The sequence below is a fragment of the Diplotaxodon limnothrissa genome, linkage group LG10, assembly GCF_057381915.1.
Source record: "Diplotaxodon limnothrissa isolate DT_005_m linkage group LG10, D_limnothrissa_male_GT1.1, whole genome shotgun sequence".
Taxonomy (NCBI): domain Eukaryota; kingdom Metazoa; phylum Chordata; class Actinopteri; order Cichliformes; family Cichlidae; genus Diplotaxodon; species Diplotaxodon limnothrissa.
This window is the reverse complement of record NC_140605.1, coordinates 24,844,281-24,866,793: the sequence shown is the minus strand read 5'-3', so window position 1 is coordinate 24,866,793 and position 22,513 is coordinate 24,844,281. Positions and strand designations below refer to the sequence as shown.

Genomic DNA, 22,513 nt, shown 5'->3' with positions numbered 1-22,513 from the left:
CAACCATTATAGCCCAAACTTTAATAATATGTCTGCATTAGGTGCATAGTAATTACATAAATTGCAAAAAAGTGCAATAAACTACAAAAAAATTGAAAATCGTTTTTGTTTTTTTAACATATATTTCTAGTTAGAGAAATTTAAGAGGCTTATCCCTCAAAACTGTAAATACAAAAAAGTTACACAAACTAGTTTCCCACCACAGGAAATTTATTTTGAGTGTCTTCATAGTTTTATTTTTGAAATACACCAATTTTTATATACTGCAGGAAAAACGAAAATAAATATTGTGCAAATTTGCAAAATAACAGCATATGCATCAAAATAAACTATTTCCAGCAGTGCAATATGAGTCTTAAGCATCCCAGAAACGACACAGAAAGTCATAAAGTCAAACATAACTTTTTAAAACACATAACAAGTAAAACACAAGCTCATAAGGCCCCGATCGTAAAAAACTACATTTCCGCAAAATGACGCCACTTCCGGTTTCGGGCAGGTCATGCGGTCATGTGATAGTTCGCGCTGATGGACGTAGGAAGTGTTACAAACAGCTGATGGATCGGCGAAGCGTGTTTCTGGAATATCATGTTTTTGTTGCTGCAAGTGATTTTTATGCAGTTTTTGCAAAGCTATATGTGGAAGGAAACTGTGACCTAGGACAAGCTGATGGCATAAGATGTAAGTACAACTCCTCCAGTTTCATATGCAAAAAAAATTATTGCGCTAGCTTACTTGGTTGCAGAGCTACCGGGATTTAAAAATAGTTACGCAAAACAGAGCGTGCCCGCTCCGATCGGCTGTAAAGGGTTAAGGACGTAGGTAAAATTATTGCTGTGTTGTCACTGGATGTATAAAATTATATCAGTTCAAGGGGACCAGAGAGGTAATTTCCTTACAAAACTGGAAAATATTTTTTTACATTATAGCAAAAAAAATATTATAAAAGGAAGCTTATACTCACCACCAATTTGACAACATTAGGATGTACAGTAGGAAACTTGAAAGAGTAACTTGCAGAAAGTTTGTAGAAATTCAGTAATTTGCTTAGAATATAGTGGGAATACATAATGCATTTAATGCATTTTTAATGGAAGGTTTATTCATTAATTGCTTACCATGAACCATGATCTGACCATGATCTGCCACTCTGAATGACATCATACATGAGTATGCCATAAAATACCCAGATACCACAAAGTAATTCTGATTGTGATGATAAGACACCAGGAAGTAGACCGGCTAGTAGTAGATTGATAGTAGAAAATAGTAGATCAGCTCAAGGCCACAACTTAAGGGGGACTTGTAAAAACAAACACACAAACAAGTAACCATTATAATCTAATGTAATAAAAATAATGTTTTCTTTGGATTCAGCTATTAATCAGATGCAACCAATTACATGGTGCTGCAGGTCAGAAGAAGTTCTATAGCAGGGGTGTCAAACTCCAGGCCTCGAGGGCCGGTGTCCTGGAGGTTTTAGATCTCACCCAGGGTCAACACACCTGAATCAAATGATTAGTTCATTAACAGGCTTCTGGAGAACTTCAAGACATGTTGAGGAGGTAATTTAGCCATTTAAATCAGCTGTCTTGGATCAAGGACACATCTAAAACCTGCAGGACACCGGCCCTCGAGGCCTGGAGTTCGACATCTGTGTTCTATAGGCTAACTAATTACTCAGTCACACTAGAGCTGGGGTGTCGAACTTCAGGCCTCAAGGGCTGGTGTCCTGCGGGTTTTAGATATCACCCTGGGTCAACGAACCTGAATCAAAAGATTAGTTCATTACCAGGCCTCTGGAGAATTGCAAGACATGTTGAGGAGTTAATTTAGCCATTTAAATCAGCTGTGTTGGATCAAGGACACATCTAAAACCTGCAGGACACCGGCCCTTGAGGCCTGGAGTTTGACACCTGTGCACTAGAGTAAAAATAGGGCAGCAATTTGATTGTGACTAGGAAACATGTTTGGTTTTCTGGTGATTGCACTGATTTCTTTTCTTTTTTTTTTATATTTGGGAACTGACTACAAGTAACTGTGTCAGCTAGCCTTTAGCCTTTGGGGGCCACTTTCAAGAGTAAGGTGAATGCACAGCTGGCCTACAAGCCAACCTGTCATGAACAATCACCATCTGACTCAGACTGACTGCAGTCCTTCTCAGGTGAACTAAATGGTCTGCATTTGTATAGCGCTTTTCTAGTCCCTAAGGACCCCAAAGCGCTTCACACTACATTCAGTCATTCACCCATTCACACACACATTCACACACTGGCGATGGCAAGCTACACTGTAGCCACAGCTGCCCCGGGGCGCACTGACAGAGGCGAACTGGTGAAGGTTTGAAAATAATTGCTGTCTAATTTAGGAACCCCATTCATTCACCAAATAATAACAAAGTAATAGACTGGCTCTGTTTTATTTTTGTTATTTCACCATCCTGATGCACCAAGGTCGCTTTGAAGGCAATTGAATGTGAATGGTTCCTGGTCTTTAACCCTTTCATGCATAGTCACTACAGTGGGCAGCTATGAAAAGGCTGTTTTCTTGTATTTGTGTCAGTGTTGATGGTATACTTGCACATAAACCACTACATTGGACACTGATGTGTCACTCCATACCCTGGCACCCACTGGACGTTTAATGTTACTATAGATGTATGACGTGTTTCATTATTCATCCATTCATGATGATGAATATAAATATTTAAGAAAAAAACCTGATTGAGGTTGTTATAATTCATGCATGAAAGGGTTAAATCAACCATTTAAATGAAGTGAAATGAAGTTTATTGCACATGGTTGCAGTAACTTTGTTCATGCTGCAGTTTCCAATCACAGTTGTGCTTTCTGTGGCTGTAGCATAATAAATGAAGAAAGGGTAGGTAGAAGAGATAGATTTTTTGTCATTACTAAATCATTATTTCAGTACTCACTCTTTACACACAACAACAAATTCACTAATTCTTCACAGATTATGACTTCAGTTACAGAAAATTGTTCATAAAGTAATAAAGTAATTATGAGTTTGTCAAACGTGCCCTATTGAAAATATTGCATATTAAACAAATGCAAACATGTAATAAAATAATGCTTTATGTTTCAAGATTAACCAAATTACATAGCAAAATTGCTGACAGCCTGTTCTGCTAACCAACAAGGACATTCAAGCTGCTGCTCCAAAAATATTGGTTACATTAAGTTTACCTTCAGTCATACACACTGTTAAAACAACATCGTCTGGATTCAAATTGTGTAATTACTTCGTTTTCTTCAACTTTATTACCATGTTATTACTGACTCCAATGCAAAGAACAGCAAAAACATAGCAGTGAGACACAGGAAGTAAAAACAATATATTCGTGAGTCATCGGTGTTGGAAACAATCATAGTCGACTTTCAAAAATCTTCACGTGTTTTGATTGTCCTTTTCTAGTAATGAAGGGACATTTCATTCTGTGCGGGACAAAAGACAAAGAAAACACAGTTTAGTTTTTGCAGAAAGGACGTCTGTAAAAGTGTCACCATCTTTGTGTTTACTGCCAAATTAGTTATTGCTATTTTGGTGCTTTTAAGACACACTAAGAGTCAATTTTTGTAGTTGCAGAGTTACTACGTTATCACAAGTCTGAGATCTACGTCTGAGGTCAAGTTTTTATGACAAGTTTCACATTCAATAAATATTACATATGTTCTTCCAACTGATCTCACCTTTCTCTTTTATGCATCTGTTCAATAGTTTGAGGCAAAGGCCGTCCGAAACTCTCTGGTAGGAACACAGTAGCGAAGGCAGACACAACAGCAAGAGTCCCCAGTGTAATATAAGGCAGATATTTAAAGTACTGACCTGCACAAAGACAGGGAGCAATTAGGATTGGAGAAAGGCCTTGGCCTTGTGTTTATGCAACGTAATGTAGTGTGGGAATTTGTAGTCTACACAGACCACTAGATATACTTGATAAAATGCTTATTTATGAAGATTTGAGAAACATTCCTTCACTCACTCAGCTTTAACAAAAATGGTGCAATACAGCTTCCCACTCTGGATACAGTAGTACACATTCCTGTTGCAGTATTCCTGAGTACTGTTGGGAACAGTTCTGCTGTATATACAAACATCAGGGCAGTACCGGTGGTAATACCAAATTTTCCCACCATCTCTAGAGTAATAGACAGATATGATAGACCTGAAGGGAAAAAAAAATTAAAGATTTGTATAAGGCTATATACTAATTTGCTTCAGTACCTACTTCTAATGTCGGTATTTGAGATAAGATTTGCCTGAAAAAAACCTCAGACATATAAATAAATAAATAAAACCTCTGACACTCCTATGGACACAATATGGTGCATTTTTTCTGCTTACCATGAGGCACAAGTTGAATGAAATACAGTGATACTCCTCCAAGGAGCAAGATGCTTACGACAGCGAGTCGTCGTGGAAGGTATTGCAAAGCCAGCCAGCTGGTAATGTATGCTGGAACCTCCACGGCTGCTGAGATGAAACAGCTGATAAATGGATCGGCATGGAGTCGAGATGTATTTAGGGATAAGCCAAAGTAGCCAGTACTTAGAGTGAACCTGTAAACATATGTCAAATAAAACATGGTAGCAATCTGAAAAGGAATCTGCTTGGAATTAGCAGTAGTGGGTTTATATTATCTATTCATGCAATTGAACGATGAGGTTTTTGTTATTAATCATATTACTACTGCACTTCTCACTACCAAAATCAATAATCACATCTCTGTAATGTGTTACGTTACAATGCATTACACTCCAACTCTTCCCAGTGACTTACCAGTAAGGAGCTTTTCTGGGAGACTATTGGGATTGCATTGAAAAAGACCTTCAAACGCTTGTCACCAGTGAATACTGCTAGTTGTGTTCAATGAGTGCCAAACCAGCAGGAATTATGTGTCTGCAAGGCCAGTGCAGCCAGCTCTCTGGTGATTATGGGCCTGCAGTGGGTGATGGTGCTGCAAGTGCTTGTAAAAATATAATGTGAATAAATATGGCTTAGAGCAAAAAACTGCTCTTCTAAACAAAACTGTCTTTTTTTCTGTTCTCTCATCATTTATGGGAATTCAGCGATACACATAGGATATTCTATTCATCCCCAAAATATAAGTGCTTTGAATTACTACTCACCACACAAGGCAGAGAATGATCGATGTGTTTCTGATGTTTGCAGTCCTTAGCAGGCTGAAGATACTGTGACGTTCATTAGCCTGAGTCTTATCTGCCTAAAAGACACAAAATCCCAGTCTCAGCATCTGTACATATGGCAATATCTGTTGCTCCAGGGTTCTATCCCTTTTTTGGTAACAGTAATATTTCTGATCATTTGGGTATTGTCGTGCGTAGTGCGAGAGATATTTATGTGTCTTCCTCAGATTCTCTTTACGTGCCTGAATGATTTAATTCAAAGCCAACTTACTGGTGAATCGTAATCATCAAAGATGACCTGTGGAGCCTCTACTTTGTTCTTCTTGGCAGCATATTTCACTATGTTCTCTGCTTCCTCCACTCTTCCCTGTGAAAGCAGCCACCGAGGAGACTCTGGGATTAACCTGCATCAGTATTCAACACAAAGAAACAAAAAGATTTAGCCTGGATCCGGTGGAACAGAAGTTATAGTATTGCTTATTACTCTCTTTGATGCTTGGCCAGAAGTTATATACTGTACAGGGTGGGCCATTTATATGGATACACCACAATAACATGGGAATGGTTGGTGATATTAAAGTCCTGTTTGTGGCACATTAGTATATGTGAGGGGGCAAACTCCTCAAGATGGGTGGTGACCACGGTGGCCATTTAGAAGTCGGCCATCTTGGATACAAATTTTGTTTTTTCAATATGAAGAGGGCCATGTGACACATCAAACTTATTGGTAATGTCACAAGAAAAACAATGGTGTGCTTGGTTTCAACGTAACTTTATTCTTTCATGAGTTATTTACAAGTTTCTGACCACTTATAAAATGTGTTTAATGTGCTGCCCATTGTGTTGTATTGTCAATGCAACCCTCTTCTCCCACTCTTCACACACTGATAGCAACACCGCAGGAGAAATGCCAGCACAGGCATCCAGTATCTGTAGTTTCAGGTGCTGCACATCTCGTATCTTCCCACCATAGACAATTGCCTTCAGATGACCCCAAAGACAAAAGTCTAAGGAGGTCAGATCAGGAGACCTTGGGTGCCATTCAACTGGCCCACGGCGACCAATCCACTTTCCAGGAAACTGTTCATCCAGGAATGCTCGGACCTGGCACCCATAATGTGGTGGTGCACCATCCTGCTGGAAAAACTCAGGGAACGTGCCAGCTTCAGTGCATAAAGAGGGAAACACATAATCATGTAGCAATTTCAAATATCCAGTGGCCTTGAGGTTTCCATTGATGAAGAATGGACCCACAGCATGTCAATGGCTGTGAACAAAGAGAAACTTGTAAATAACTCATGAAAGAATAAAGTTACGTTGAAACTAAGCACACCATTGTTTTTCTTGTGACATTACCAATAAGTCTGATGTGTCACATGACCCTCTTTCTATTGAAAAAACAAAAGTTGTATTCAAGATGGCCGACTTCTAAATGGCCACCACCCATCTTGAGGAGTTTGCCCCCTCACATATACTAATGTGCCACAAACAGGACTTTAATATCAATGAAGTCATGAGAAGATAAACTTAACACAAACGCAGCTTTATTTCTTTCAAGAACAACCTACCACCAAAGAGGAAGGTAGAGAAGGCCAGGGAGAGATATACCTAACAGGAGATATGTCCAGTCCCTTAAAAAGTAGGCGAAGAGAGGAAGCATCATAAAGCCAAAGGCAAAGGCAAGACATACACCCATGGATGAGAAAAGGACCCGCACATTGCCAGTGAAGATTTCAGTGCCTGCACACACAGAGAAAGCCAGCAGAAGTTTTGAGGTAATGGAGGTTATTGGACACATTGTTGCAGTAACCAAAGAACCAAAAATATGCCTTTACCGAGCACAAAAGCAGAAACATAGTTAGAGATTTGTCCCAAACCACTGATGAACAGGAGGATGCAGAACACTGTCCAAGATGATGAGAAGATTTGAACAAAAGTGAAAAGAGTCTGAAGTGCCATGGTCAGAAACAGAACTGGCTTTCTTCCAAATCTACAGCGAGAAGTCAGAAGATGAAATAAGTGTAAAAAAACAAATAAGACATACTGCGTATAATAAAGTATTTATGAAGTATTTATTAAAAAGTATACTCGTGTGTTTATTGCTAATAGCAATATAATACTCTGCAATAAAGTAAAAATGTATTGAGGACTTTTATTACATGCTAAACAGAGCAATTGTAGAAATTAAAAACACTTTATAATACGGCCTGAAACTATTAACTATATAAGAGTCTAATTCGCCTGTAATTAAATGGAATTTAAACACATTTTATTTGAAATTATAATAATTAAAATATTTAAAAAATATATATATTTTTAAGATTTACATTGACTTACAGTCTTAAATGTATGTACACTAGAATAAGGCGATAACAAGTTGTGGTTTTGCAGGAAAAAAAAGAAAAAGAAATAAACAATAAATAAATATTGTTTGTTTTTCCACAAAATTAAATTGTATTTTGTAAAATTACATTAGTTATTACTGTTTGTAAGAATTGTACTTATTCTAGTGTACCTAACTAAGTATTTGTAGGTAAATATAAGTAAATTTTAATTTCAAATAAAATAAATTTTACAGACTGGCGACCTGTCCAGGGTGTACCCTGCCTCTCGCCCTATGACAGCTGGGATAGGCTCCAGTGCCCCCCGCGACCCTGAAAAGGATAAGCGGCAGCGAATGGATGGATGGATGGATGGATGGATAAATTTTAATTCAGTCTAATTACAGGAAGCCATATTATAAAGTATTAATATGTAATGATAGCTAGAAAGAATTTAAAAGATCAATATACAGTTTGTGCTGCTTAAAAGGGGGAAACAAGTATTATTTTTAACTTTACCTGTCTGACAGCTGTCCTGAAAAAAAGGATCCAACTAAAACTCCCATGAAGTAAACTGTGGAAGTAAACGGCTGCTTCCACTCTTCACTGCACACCAGGTCAAACTGAAACGTCCAGGCATAAAAAATTGAATAAAACAATACAAAGACTTCAGGTGCTGTTTATGCCTCGTCAGATCTTAATTTTCAATTGTCAATCATTGTTCAAATATCGTCTGTATTACACACTTACCTCAGAGACTATAGTGGATTTATAGATGTCTTTGCTATAGCTCCACCCATCAACACACCCCTCTTGCTCCAGGTTAGTAAGATTAACATCCTGGCCTGGAATATATCCCTGAGCTGAAAGATTTTTGACCACATCCAGCCTGTATCTCCGACATCTGCTCAGCTCCAGCTTCCCATTCACCATCTTGCAGGTAAATAAATGCATTAATTTATTTACTTTTCTGTGAAATTGTGTTGAATACCATACTATAAAGGAAATAGTATGCTCTAGAAAGATAAAGAAAAGCGAATCTAAAGTAACTGCAACAACAACAAAACAAACAAAAAAGCAAGCAAACAGAAACAAACAAACAAATACTGAAATGTAGAACTGGATAACAGAAGAATTAGGTTATTGACAAAAGAGGAAAAAAACTAAACTAAACAAGAAACAAAATACTTTCAAAATAAAACAGGAAGTAACCTAGGGGGGAATTACCTAAAAGAGACAGGGGTACACTGGAAAGGCCAGATCAAAGTAAAACACAAGCGATCACAATACAATTCAAAAAACCAACAGAAACAAGATCACAAAGTTTCAGCAACTAAAGATTAGACACAGAGGCATTACTCTTGTAAAGATAATCTTAAAACCTGTAAGAACTCTAAAAAACACAACTCAAAACTAAAGCTAAAATAAAGAATGGTTAAAAATAAACAAGAATGCAAAGTCCAAAACCACAAAACCCCAAACCATGACAGTATTTTGACCACTTAGTGCTCATAATACCCCTTCACACATATAAATATATACCCTATCATAAAATATGGCCATTCTACTTTATTGAGCTTAAAGCTAAAGCTGGCTTTGCAGAATGCAAAGAAAATACATCTACAAAGCTGCAAATATGATCATTAAAGTAAATATCAGACACACATTTAAACATTTGCACATCCTCCAACATTAACATTTAATTCAAACATACAACATGTTGTCTTAGAAAAAAAGTAGGTAATTACAAGTAATTGTGAATTCGCTTTAACTGTCCTGCCCATTAAATGGGTCTGAGTGTGATTATAAATAATATATAATTGTGTGTTACTGTATATGCCTTTTAAAGTGTTGGTATTGGGCTGGTATTGCATTTGACTAACTCTGTTTCTAAAGAAGGAAGCTATTTCAAATGTAGCTTTCGTTTATGCTGTGCTGGCTGAATGACTGAGTGACATTCACAGACTTTTAGTGGGAACTATCATTCCTTCCAGCCATGCAGCATTTCCTTTGCCACTGACTGTCATACAAATCCAAAGCAGATTTCGCCCCACCTTAAATGATTCAAATTTTGTTATCATGACTCATCTGTCATAACGACTTAGTTACAGAGCGCATTGTCGAGAAGTTATCTTGCACAAGCCAGACTTTTATAATGATGTTCCAGTTTGTGTATCAAAGCTGCAGAGTGAAAATACTATTTCTTTTTCACCTAAATTTTTGCTTTATGTGAAGTTTTTCTTGGTCTTGTGGTTATGTAATTCACGACTCAAATTTCATACTGACATTTCAGACTAAATACATTAAATACCTTTGAAGAAAATATTAGATTTAGATGATTTGATTGCAACACTGACACAACTTATCTGTATTGGTGTTGTAAAGATTACATGCAGCTCTTCTTGTTTCTTTTAATTAATATACTTCTTTACCTCCATTGGAATGATAGCTTGATGCCAGTCTTCTGTCAAGTTAATATCAGGAACCAGGCAGTGGTGTCTGGGAATGTCAGTCAGGAAGATGAGGGAAAAAGAACCAAATCCATTTGGCAACACGCTGGCACAAAGTAGGAAGAAAACACTTTGCTGGAAATGTCCCCAGTGACCAAGAAATGCTGTGACTTCATCATAATCCTGCATACTCTTGGAATTCTGTCTTTTAAATCACTTCTTCATCTATTGTGAAAGTAAAAAATACTCTTTAAAGAAAAAGTTGCATAAATAAACAAGTGCTACTCTGAAAGTGAGGACTCCAGAAACTCTGCAGAGCTTTTATGTAGTGTGCATTCTTAAAGGTATCAACTCCAAATTTGACTTTTTATAGTCACCACTGGGTTATAGATTACAAAGGCAATAACAAAATGCTCAGATGTTGAAAGATAATCTTTGACCATCACTTGCATAATAGGTTTCCAAGAAATATGGGAAAACTTCCAACTTGTGCAAGACAGCATTTATTATTAACCATCTATTGAAGATTTATTGGTTTGTTTACATGAAGATTATCATATCTAGCTGATGCCTTAAATAAATGCGCAGACAAGATGAATGTGATCATGTAGTTTATTGAAGCTTTTGTAACTTTAAGTATCAAATGAACATTTGCAAGTTAATGTAAAAGAATACTGTAAATTGTTTTAATAAAAAATCTAAATAAGACAAAAAAAAGAAAATTATAGGTTTATCTTTGTTATGAGACTATTTATATATAATACAGCTTTCAGTCATTTAACAGACAACAAAGCCAAACAAAATGTAAATATAAAAGACTGTAAACAACAACAACATCTGTCTAGACCAGGGGCCTGTTCTTCGTACCTCGCTAAGTAAGTTAGCTGGATTAGATTGTTGACGATTTCGCGTGATCTTGGATCGTTCGGTTCCCCGAAGCTCATCCGGGACTTGCTGTCATAGCAACAGAGCCGTAAGCGTAAACCTGCTCGGGAGCAGGTTCACTTTATGTAAACAGGATTAGATCGCGGCCACGCAGGTATGTCCGCTTCATTTATACGAAAGCAACAGCGATATTCCACCACTGTTTCACCATAAATAAATAACATCAATGTAACTAAAGATAATGCAGCACTTGATCCTTTTATTGATGTCACACAGATACATACAGGTCATTTCCTAAAAAAGGGAAATGTACTATTAACATTCTATTACATGTATGTGATTATTACAGATGTAATTCATATTTCAGAGTAGTAATTGCAAATCACTTCGTGTAATCAAGATGAGAGACCACGGCTATAAAAGCGAAGGTGGATTTGGGAAGTCTGTCGCAGCCATGTCCTGTCCGTATACGCGAGCCACCCATTGCGGAAGGTGCAAGATTGATAAGGAGAGTCCTCAGAATCCAGCGTATATTGCGGGACAGATAGGATCCTTTAGCTCAGCGTGACAGTGTGCTCATTGAGAGATATCGATATTCCCGTGAGGGTATTATATACTTAACCAACTTGTTGACGAGGGGGTGCAGGACCACCACCTGTCTTTTTTTTGCTCTGCCCTTTTCTTGGTTGCTTTTATGAACAAACAAATAGATTATTTCAGGGTCTCTTTCCAAGAGACGAAAAGCAATATAAGTGATAAATATTACCATTCTGTAGAATATTCTTATATTCCACTTTTACTTGTTCCCATGTTCTAGTGGGTCCTGTTGTGGCTCTAATGTGAAAGGGGATATAATATAACAATATAATATAATGTAATATAATATTGGATAATATAGTGTAATATAATAAATCTATGAATAAATAATAAAGTGACTGAATAGTGGTATTGTCATGCGCTTTGGGTGCCTTGAAAAGCGCTATATAAACCCACTCCATTATTATTGTTATTATTGAATTACTTACGAGTTTAATTTGTCAGCAACTTTCTGCCAGCCCTCTCTCCTTGCTTTTGCAGCCTTTGCAGTGTTCCCTTGCGTTTTAATTAAACTCTGAAACTCCTGAAATCCCTCAATCAAGAGTTCTTGCTCTGCTGCCGGAAAATACCGAGCGCGCCCCTTCGACATTTTCGCCGACCAATCAGCGGGTTGCCGATCAATGTTTCTACTATCGATGCGTAGCCCCTTTTACGACACCCAGTGATGTCACATTACTGCGTCCAGCTGTACTAATCGTCAACAACAGGTATGTTCGGGGAACCGGATTAGCGAGCTCACGGTTAGCGCGATGGTTTGGTCTTGGATGTGTCATTTGATCTTGGATGTAGTGAGCGACGTACGAAGAACGGGCCCCAGGACAAACAAATAGTCAAAGTGAACTGTCCATTGGTACCACAGGTACAGGCGTCATATTTCTTGTAAGACATGGGCACTTCACCCTGTTTTAAAGAGGAAAGACAAACACGAGTTTTATTTTCAGCGATAAACTTCATTATCATTATTACTTATAAGATGTGAACACTTATTTTTTGTACTATTGGCTAAGGGCTTTCATTCAATCTGCAAAAAAAACCCCAAAACAAAACATTTGGCCACTTGGTGGCAGTAAAGTTCACTTGGAAATAAATAGCAATCTCACTTCTTAACCTTCCTGTCGTGTTCAGGTCAATGATAGTCAGTGATAGTCAATGATTTTTTAAATTTACATACCCAACATTTAAAGTTAAATTGAACATGATGATACATTTAGAGTCACCCTGAAACTTCTACTTCACTTCTACTCAGTCACTTTCACTAACTCCCTAAATGACAGATACTCGCCTGACAACATACTTTTCTGCATACTGTGTACCATGTTTAAAGAACTTGCTGTATAAGAATGTAAAATTACAATTGCCTTTATTACTTCATAGAAAGTAAAATAAACTGTGAATGAAAGTAGCTTACCTTTCTCGTCTTTGCATTTGTTCAATAGTTTCAGGAAGAGGTTTCTTAAAACTCTCTGGAAGGAAAAGAGCTGCAAAGGCAGCCACAACAGCCAGACTCCCCAATATAATATAAGGTAGATACTTATAATACATACCTGAAGACACAGAGGGGGAAGTTAGGATGAGAGAAAACTCCTTTATGAGTGTGCATTTATAAAATATAGAAATTTAATCAAATGAGGTAAAACAGACAGTCAGAAACAGTTAGTACTAATGCTAAATGAATATTAATCAATGCACTCACCCAGACTTAACAATAAAGGGGCAATGCAACTTCCAATTCTGGAAACAGTATTGCTTATCCCCGTTGCTGTGTTTCTGAGCACTGTTGGGTAAAGCTCTGCGGTGTAGGCGAACATCAGGGAGGAACCGGTCGTGATTGAATACTTACCCAGCATTTCCAGTGCAAGAGCCAGATTTGATAGATCTAAAGAATAATACATTTGTTTAGTTTGTAGATATAAGTAAACAGTAAGAGACAAAACTCTAATCAAGTCTGTGAAACTTGTTTTATATAAGATGGTAATTCTGCATATACCTATCATATAGTCACTTCCTGCCTAGTAACACGAAAAGATCACAAAAACAAATTCTATTCTTCTATTATGATTATTTACATGTTCATATTTTTGTTGGTTCACATCCTACAATGTTAAATAACGTATCACATTTCGCACAATGCACACTGATGCTTTGGGTTTTTTTCCATCCTCTTTTCAACCTCTGTCCCTTTAAGGGCCCCACCTCCAGAAAAGCCTGATTTGTGATTTGTCAGCTCATCAAAGGCAACTTTGGCATAGTCTCCTGAAAGCTATCTGCCCTTAACATACACCTGTAGTTTCCTGATACACAATGAACCAGAAGAGACTGTGGATTCCAGCAGAAAGTCAGAAAGAAATGCATTCATGCATTCTCTGGGCCGATAGATACTGTAATAATCATCCCCCAGTCAGTACTAATGCTAATGTAAACAACAATAGCCATGGACAAGGCTAGAACTAAAGATACAGGAAGCTACCTTTTTCCAGGATACATTACATTACAAAAAAAAAAGTAATCCTAAACTTTTGTAATGCTTTGAGACATTTTAGAGTTAGCAGAAGGGGCTCTAATGCGAAAATTTTAGCAGGCTCTAAGGCAGCTGTTGCATTTGGATTGAGTCAATTTCTTGTTCTTTGAAGAAAATGTTGCCAAACAGCTGCTCTGCAGACACGTCACTGCATGCAGATAACTGATGATAGATCAGTTACGTCAGGCAAAGAAAGGTTCAGTGTTTTATATGTATGAAAGAATAACTATCTTTGCCAGAGGCTTTATAATTTGTAACTGGAAGAACTTTTATGTGCAAAATAGCTACAGTGCTTTCCAAAAATAATTTTTTGGGACTTTTGGTCCCCTTTTTCTTTAGATGTTACCTGGAAGATGGGAAGCAGGTGCAGTGATTTATTAGAACATGTGCAAACCCATATGGGAATATAGGTTTCTTTGTATAGTACAAAGGAGGTTAAAGTCAATATTTGGTTCCAGATAGCACATCTTTGTCTGTTTCCTGCCTTTTGTTCAGTTCTCTGTCAAGACGATCCCAGACCGTTTCAATAATGTTGGGGTCCAGGCTGTAAGGAAGCCAATGCGTGTTTTTCTATATAGGTATGTTTTTACTATATTGGCATGCTAAAAGTTGAAGCTGTTGTCCTTCAGATAATAGGTACTTTTAAACCAAAAGTTTTAAAAATGATTTTTGTTCCAGTTCTTGAGGATTTTGGTATATCTCAGCCTTTTTGTTTACCCTCCTTAGGAATGTTTTTTTTTGACAGCCATACATTGCACACCATCCCAGTTTATGCTGCATTTTCAGCAAACATCACTCTTTGCATCTTGTTGTTGTAAAAATATAATTTCATCCTTGTCAAACTGTTATCTTTGACATTTTTATAGATTCCACTGAAGAAATGAGAACAAATTACACGTTTCAATGGCAGGCTGCTAGTAACGAATGCCTAAAGCAATACTTTAGGTTCTTTGTTATGAGTTGTAGGTAGACACGACAGTGTTTCATGCTTTGAGCTAGGTGCCCTGTTATGCTTGAATGATTCATAAATCAATGCTTAACAGTGGCTTAACAACATTTTTTCCCTAAAATGGACAATTACAATGACTGAAATTTAGAAGACCAAGACAAAATACAAAAAAACCAACAAGAAAGTCTGGGTCCTTGAAAGCACATAATAAATAAATTTAAAAAAAATCACAGTAGTGTGTATCACTCATCAAAGGAAAAGGAATAATTATAGTATGGGCACTTTAAGCAATAAGTAACTTATATATGACTCATCAATTGTTCTAATGTGAATTCTTGCGGCTTGCTTTTAAGAAATTTTACCATCTGGAACAAGTTGAATCAGGTAGAGTGGCACGGCTCCGAAGACCAACGTAAGGATCACAGACAGGCGTCGTGGAAGGTATAGCAGAGCCATCCAGCTGGAAATGTATGCTGGAATCTCTACAACTGCTGAGATGAAGCAACTGATGTAGGGGTTTTCATGGAGTTGTGCTGTATTGAAAGACAGGCTATAGTAGCCAACAATCATAGTGAACCTGGGAAAATCAAAGGGAAATGAAAGCGTTTTTTTCATCTAAGTGAACTTTCCAAAGATTTTTCTGCATGCATGCATTTTTTTCAAATGCAAATCGTAATCATTTTGTCTATCGCAGATCTTATATTATGGAAACAGAAATACATGAAAAACCAAAAGAAAAATGAATTTTCTTTTAGTAAAAAATCATTTTTAGTTAAGAGACAGGTCATTTTAGCTGTTTATCTGCTAATTCTCCTTTTGATTTCCATGAGGAATCCGGCAAATTCCTTGTTTGTTAATTTTCTCGTTGTTTCATTATTTTCTCAATCTGAGGATGTCTCATTAAGTCGCTATGTACCACACTGTCTTCACTGTTTACTCACAACACAAAGCAGAGGATGAGTGTTGTGGCTCTGATGCTGCTCTGCCTCAGCAGGTCAAAGACATTGTAATGCTCCTTGGAGTGTGTCTGCATCTTTTCTGTCTGGAAGACACATAAAATTAGTTTGACTGTGTGAGCAGGGCTTTTTCAAAAAATATTAAAACACAAAAATGTTTAAGATTTCTTTTTTTTCATGCATTTTTATACTAATAATATCAGTCAAATGTCAAATATATTAAAAAAATATATATATATTAATATATTTATTTATTTGTAAAACTTGAACTTGTTTTCAAATGATAACAACTGTGTTCTGCATCTTGGGTTAATCCAGTAATGTTTAAGTGAAAGTTCACTTACACCACAGTCTTCAAAGATGATCCTCGGAGCTTGAACTTTGTTCCACTTAGCAGCAGTTCTTATAATGGCCTCGGCTTCCTCAACTCTGCCTCGAGAAAGCAACCACCGGGGAGACTCTGGCATAAGCCTGGCTTAATATTTAACACAAACAGAAGGATGCAGACTTAATCAGAGGGATTTTGGAGACAAAGCAAAAAAGACAGTGAAATAAGGTCAATAAACTTGTTAGTGGGAACAGTTTGTTCTTTTTGTTTCAGCTGCTCCCTTTAGGGGTTGTGACAGAGGATCATCTTCATCTGTCACACCTTATCCTTAAGATCCTCTTCTATCACACTGACCCATGCATTTCCTCGTTCACTACATCCATAAACCTTATCTGTGATTTTCTTCTTCTCCTGTCTGCCATCTCCATGTTTAACATCCTTTTCCCAGTGTATCAGCTATCTCTCCTCTGTCCATCTTCAAACCATATCAACCTGAACCTTGCCTCTTTTTCTCTCCAAATATTGAGCTGTCCCTAGGAAATATTTATATCTAATCTTGTCTGCTTCTAGTAACTGAAAAATCTGCCATCTTCATTTTGGCCTCATGTCTTTCTGTAAACACTACTGTGTCAAAACCTTACATTACAGCAGGCCTCACTACCCTCTCTTTGCATCTTCACCATTCCAACTGCATCCCTCTCGTTCACATACATATTCTTCTACTGGCTATCATTCCTGCAGTCCATATTTCCACCTGGCTTGGCTCTCTTGCACCTACACCGTACTCTTTCTTTAGATAACAATATCATCTGTGTATGTCACAGTCTATGGAAACTCCCCCCTGACTAATGTCCACCACAGTTTCAAGCAAGTCAATACATTTGATTCAGTTCCTACAGGGAATGCTATATAAAGATATGTAGAGAGATAGATATGCTAGAGCTAGTGCCACCTACCACCAAAAGGGGACGTAGGCCACACAAGGCAAAGATAAAGCCAATGACAGTGATTTCCAGTCCCTTAAAAAGTATGCTAAGAGTGGAAGTATCATGTATCCAATAGCAAAGCCTAGACATGTGCCCAAAGATGAGTAAAGGACACGCACTTTGCCAGTTAAGACCTCAGAACCTGCAAAAAAAGAGGGGGTAATGATGAATAAAAACTTGTGTTACAAAAAACAAAACAAGAAAAGGAAACAAACTGAAGATTGCACAAAAAACTCTGTTTGTATGTTATCATCACCATGCAGAGTGCCACCCCACAATAAATAAGCTTTCATGTATATTTTTTTAACATCTGAATTTGTTTATGGCAGTGAGGTGTGGTTTGTGGCTCAGCTGCAAAGGGACACGTGAGACAGAGTGCTTCTAGAAGCACTGTCCACTGAGAGGGTTCACGCATCTGCAGCAAATTTGCCAATCACTGCCTGTTATTTTATGTAAAAGTGTGCTGAGACCCCTGGAAAGACTGAAAGTGCTGGAGGCAGCGGGGGCTTGCCAGTAAAGACTTGTCAAAATGTGTTTCAGAGTGATTTTTGTGAGGATTAAATGCACCTTGCCATTGGGTATATATGGCACACAGACTAAACGCACACAGTGTGCATTAAGAAACTGAATAAAAGCATAGAGGCTGCAGAAACTACTCAGAAATATGTGAGTGATGTGACACCTGACAGGTTAGCTGTGAGAGTTACAGCAGAATGATCTGCAATAAAGCAGCTGTCTTCTGAATGACTCCTTCACTCCATTTGAGCTGTCACCTGACTTCAGTTTCTGACTAATTTTGCACTTATATCAAAACATCTGCTGCTCTTTTTGCTGTACAAAGCACACGTGTAAAACCTGCACTTAGACATTCCTCTGGTGTTTTCTATTCTTGGCTCCCTAGTTTATGCTCCTTGTGTTAGATTGCATCAAAATGCATCTTTCAAACTGCATCATTTATTAATTGGCATGATGTTAGTAGATCAGCAGTAGAACCTAACGCTCCCATTGGCACTTTTTAGGATTGTGGTGTCATTACAATTTGTCCCACTGTCACGGCTGCGGCAGCAGTCATGTGGTGTGTGAGAGTAAGGACCCAAGATGCAGGTACAGGCTGAGATGCGAGTGAGCTTTATTTACAGTAGTGGCAAAAAACAGGAAATGCAGAATGGGGAGCTACCAAAACTAACCTGAAACCATAACTACACGGGATGATGAGCAGGGATGACACAGAGAATGTAGAGCAGAGAGCCACAGAGATACACCGAGTAACACAGACGGTCCGACAGTGAGCAAAGACAACCCCACACTATAAATACACACACAAAAGGAAAAAGGGACAGCAAACAGGAGGGAGGCACAGCTGATCCTAATTAACATGACGAGACAAGAGACACAGACCTTAAAAGTAAAACAGGAAACGCAGAACACAGGGAAGCCACATAACAAAACCTGAAATGAGAACTCAAGAAATACTAAAGGGCTGAGGAGCTAAAGTGAGCAAGAAATCAAAAACTAAAAGCACAAAACTCAAAAACACTGGGTCACTGACACAGGACCATGACACCCTCTTATAAATCTGGCCCTTAGTTTTGCATCATAGCTAAATAAATGTTCCATCCTACCCAACACAAGAGCAGCCACAAAGTTGGACATCTGTCCCAAACCGTTGATGAAGAGGATGATGAGGAACATAATCCATGAACCAGAAAAGACTTGAGCAAAGGTGAAAACTGTCTGTAGTGCCAAAGCTGCAAAAAGAACGGGTTTTCTGCCATATCTAGACAGAGAAGATAAATATATTAGTAAACATATACATGCATAAAAAGTGTTGTACTTCCTATACAGTTGTGTGAATTGCATCTAAAAATCTGGATGGAAGGAGCACAAATTGAAAATAAATAAGTACATATCTCAAAATAATAACTGTGTTCTACCACTCTATTTCTTATTATACTGGTAAAAATACAACTCCATCATCAATTAAAATCACAGAAAAGTTCGTCTGGATGTAGCATTTTCAGCGGCATAATACATGTCTTTTATATTACTGACTATTATAAGTGTATACTGTAACATGATCTTTTTAAATGATTTTCATTTTTATTTCTTTTTACAATAAAGACAATCTTAATATCGAAACACGGAAGCCTTTCCTGAACCTTTAAAGAATGGTGTGGTGTTTGGTCTCTTTCACATGAATCTCATGTCAGTACCTGTCTGACAGCTGGCCTGACAAGAACGATCCAAGGAGTCCTCCCACGAAGAAAACAGTAGATGTGAACGGCTGCTTCCATTGGTTACTGCACACCAAGTCAAACTGGAAAATGAGATATTAACAGTTGAATGACTGAATATGTGCATGCAGGAAATAACAATGTTAAAGTCAGTGTGATTTGTGCTGACTGTTGCTGGCTGTATTCAAATGTCTTTTCACTCTAAGTAGAAAGAAAAAGGGTGCGTCTTTCCTGGTGTGCAGAAACTAATCCCCAAAGAGCACCTTGAACTTTAAGCACTGACAAAATAATGACAAGCTGAAGACTCAAAGGTCAACAAGATTACAACAAGATAATGAGAAATAAGCCATGTTGATAACAGTAGAGAAAGAGTTTTCTAGAGGAATTTATATCACGTTCCTATGTTGACTGACTGCACCTACTGTATGTTCACAGGTGTGTTCTGTCCTAACTGTTGAATAAATGGATGGGCTGAAATCCCCTGTCTTGGATAGGGTAGGAGGAAAGGAGCCACATAGACTAAGGACTTAATGATATATCTGCAACATCAAGAAAAAACAGCTGATGCTGCTAAAAAATACTACATGAAAAATAAGTAGATGTAGAAGAAGGATTGACCATACCTCAGAAACTATAGTGGATTCATAGATGTCTTTGCTATAGCTCCACCCATCTACACAGCCCTCCTCCTCCAGGTCTGTAAGGTTGACATCCCTGCCAGGAATGTATCCCTGAGCAGAGAGATTTCTGACCACATCCAACCTGTATCTGCTGCATCTGCTCAGCTCCTGTTTCCCATCCACCTCCTCATAGTCACAAGGATACAAACAGTTTTAGGGTTATTAGTATTGAGACATTTAAGAAAAACTCAGTAGGATGTCATAGTGTTTACAAAAATATGTAATATTGAGGCAACAATGGGCCTATACGGTGGCCCTGAGAGGCCAAATGGACTGCAACTTAAAAAAACACCAGCAATAACAAAAATGCTGCGAAAACACACAAAATACAACGGAAATAGTACAAACGAAAACAGAAATAGGAATAACTAAAACAGGAATAGGAAAAAACAGATTTCCAAAAGCACAAGGGAAGTGTTTCTGGGGAGACAATAACCTGACGGACCAGTTGCAGGAACCAAAATAGCCCAAGAAGTGGAGGATCTATGGTTTTGTAAGGAAAGAAAAGATGAGAGGAAAGTGTGTTAGCCTAACTATTAGCCTAAAAATCCATCATCACTATTATATGAATCATGACAAAACACACCTATTATTTTTTGGGTTCCTGCAACTGGTACATCGGGTTATTGTCTCCCCAGAAACACTTCCCTTGTGCTTTTTCCAACCAAAATATTTGTATAAAATTGCACAAAAAGAATAGATGGTCCAAATCCTCCTCTTCTGTTTCACAAAATACACAATTACCGGTTTCTATTTCTTGGAAATGTGGATCTTCTGACGACCAGGGAACTTGAACTTTGTGCTTTTTCCTATTTCTGTTTTGCAATATTTTATTGCATTTCATAAAGATTTAATGGTTTTTGGTTTAAATGTATTGTTTACACTGCTTTTTTTAAACTTTCAACTACCAGCAACATAAAAACTCATTTAGTTCCCAAAAGTAGTTTTCTACTTCTCCCAAGCATGTTTTTTTTGTTTTGAAATAAGCATAAATGTGTTCGAATAAATACAAATGTTTTGAGTTACATTATTGGAATAAGATTTGAAGCAAACTCAATTATCACTGAAAAACTGCATCAGTAGTTTAAATGTTTTCTTTGATGTGCTGTATCACAGAGTTGGGGCTCTCGCAGTCACTTACTTTGATTGGGATGACACTTTTACGCCAGTCTTCAGTGAGGTTGATACCAGATACCAGGCAGTGATGACTCGGTGTATCAGTCAGAAAAACGAGAGTGAAAGCACCAAATCCATTTGGCATAATGGTGGCAACGAGCGAGAAGAAGACAATTTGCTGGAAACGTCCCCACTGCCCCAGAAAACCAATGGTTTCAGCATAATCTCTCATAGTCAAATAATTATAACCCTTTTTCTAAGCTGCTGACTCTTCTGTCTTCCTGAAACAGCATTGTGTCCAGCCACACCTGTTGGCTGTGCTTACATGTACTCCACCCAAACACACACAGATCCTGGCTCCTATTACCTCTTTTGTACTGTTCAAAATAACCTTCTTGTATAAAAGGCTCTGGGATTTTATGTCTATGTTCTGCAATATTGTGTGGGGTGGAGTCGTAGGAAATGACGTAGGCAGAAGTTGGGGGTATCGCGATGCTACTCGAGAAGGGGAGATTTTTTCAGTGTTAGTTCTGTTACCTCGTAAGCTGTGTTCCTGGTTGCCATCCTTCACGTGATGCTCCGAGTGTTAAGTTCATGACTGGAAGTAAGTTTCCTTAAATATGTTCATTTTCCGATTCTGATGTTGGCCGCGGCTTTAGTTACATTCTACCGCATTGTAGCACCGCATTTTTTCATCTCGTGACTCGAAGCATGTGCCGCCGGCCGCCGCCATTATGTAGTAATTTTATTCGGCCACACGATGGCGCCAAAGACCTTTGTTTACAGTTAGAGTGGATGCTTCGGCTATGTATGACATTCTCACTGTGTTTAATTGTGTCCTTTTCTGTGTTTGGAGCAAGAGATGTAAGATTGGCGTAGTTCAAATTATATATGTCCTGTTATGTGTATATTCAGATGGATGTGTTGGTTTATTTCATTTAATCCTTTATATGTATCTTAGTGAAGCTGTTGCTGTATATATTTATATACTCATGGCAACTTGTTTGTTACTACAGACTGCTGGCAACACTGAGCATCTAGGTGGCAATAAAACAGCTGGCGGTGACAATCCAGCAAAGTGGAAGCCTGTTGTCCTCCTTCCTGTATCCTGACCGATACACCATCTTGTTAGCTGCTGAACCTAAAAGAACTAGCCCTCACCACAAGTACTCCTCAACATTGGTCCTTTGAGCCGGATAGCAGCTATCAAAATGGAGCCAGATGGAGCGACATGTCCTGATGCAAGGCCTAAACGCCATACACGTCGACCAAGCCGGTTTGAGGACTTTGATGTTAACTATACAGGCCACCTCTTTAGGGAAATG

At 38.0% G+C, this 22,513-nt stretch overlaps 2 protein-coding genes across 2 annotated transcripts; both read right to left on the bottom strand.

Annotated features, from left to right (window-relative positions):
• Positions 1-3,385: 3,385 nt before the first annotated feature.
• Positions 3,386-10,128, bottom strand: LOC146624526 (organic cation/carnitine transporter 2-like). The gene is made up of 11 exons (XM_085363995.1): positions 9,922-10,128; positions 8,240-8,422; positions 8,009-8,112; positions 7,004-7,158; positions 6,737-6,908; positions 5,440-5,572; positions 5,151-5,245; positions 4,366-4,580; positions 4,004-4,186; positions 3,711-3,846; positions 3,386-3,455 (listed from the first exon to the last, which is right to left on the bottom strand). Exons 1-11 carry the CDS (start codon positions 10,126-10,128, stop codon positions 3,386-3,388), a joined length of 1,653 nt encoding a protein of 550 aa, XP_085220121.1.
• Positions 10,129-12,251: 2,123 nt separating this feature from the next.
• LOC146624525 (organic cation/carnitine transporter 2-like) lies at positions 12,252-21,420 on the bottom strand. Its single transcript, XM_085363994.1, has 11 exons — positions 21,214-21,420; positions 20,016-20,198; positions 19,372-19,475; positions 18,781-18,935; positions 17,129-17,300; positions 16,189-16,315; positions 15,830-15,930; positions 15,251-15,465; positions 13,115-13,297; positions 12,830-12,965; positions 12,252-12,321 (listed from the first exon to the last, which is right to left on the bottom strand). The coding sequence occupies exons 1-11, from the start codon at positions 21,418-21,420 to the stop codon at positions 12,252-12,254; spliced, it is 1,653 nt and encodes a 550-aa protein (XP_085220120.1).
• Positions 21,421-22,513: the final 1,093 nt, after the last annotated feature.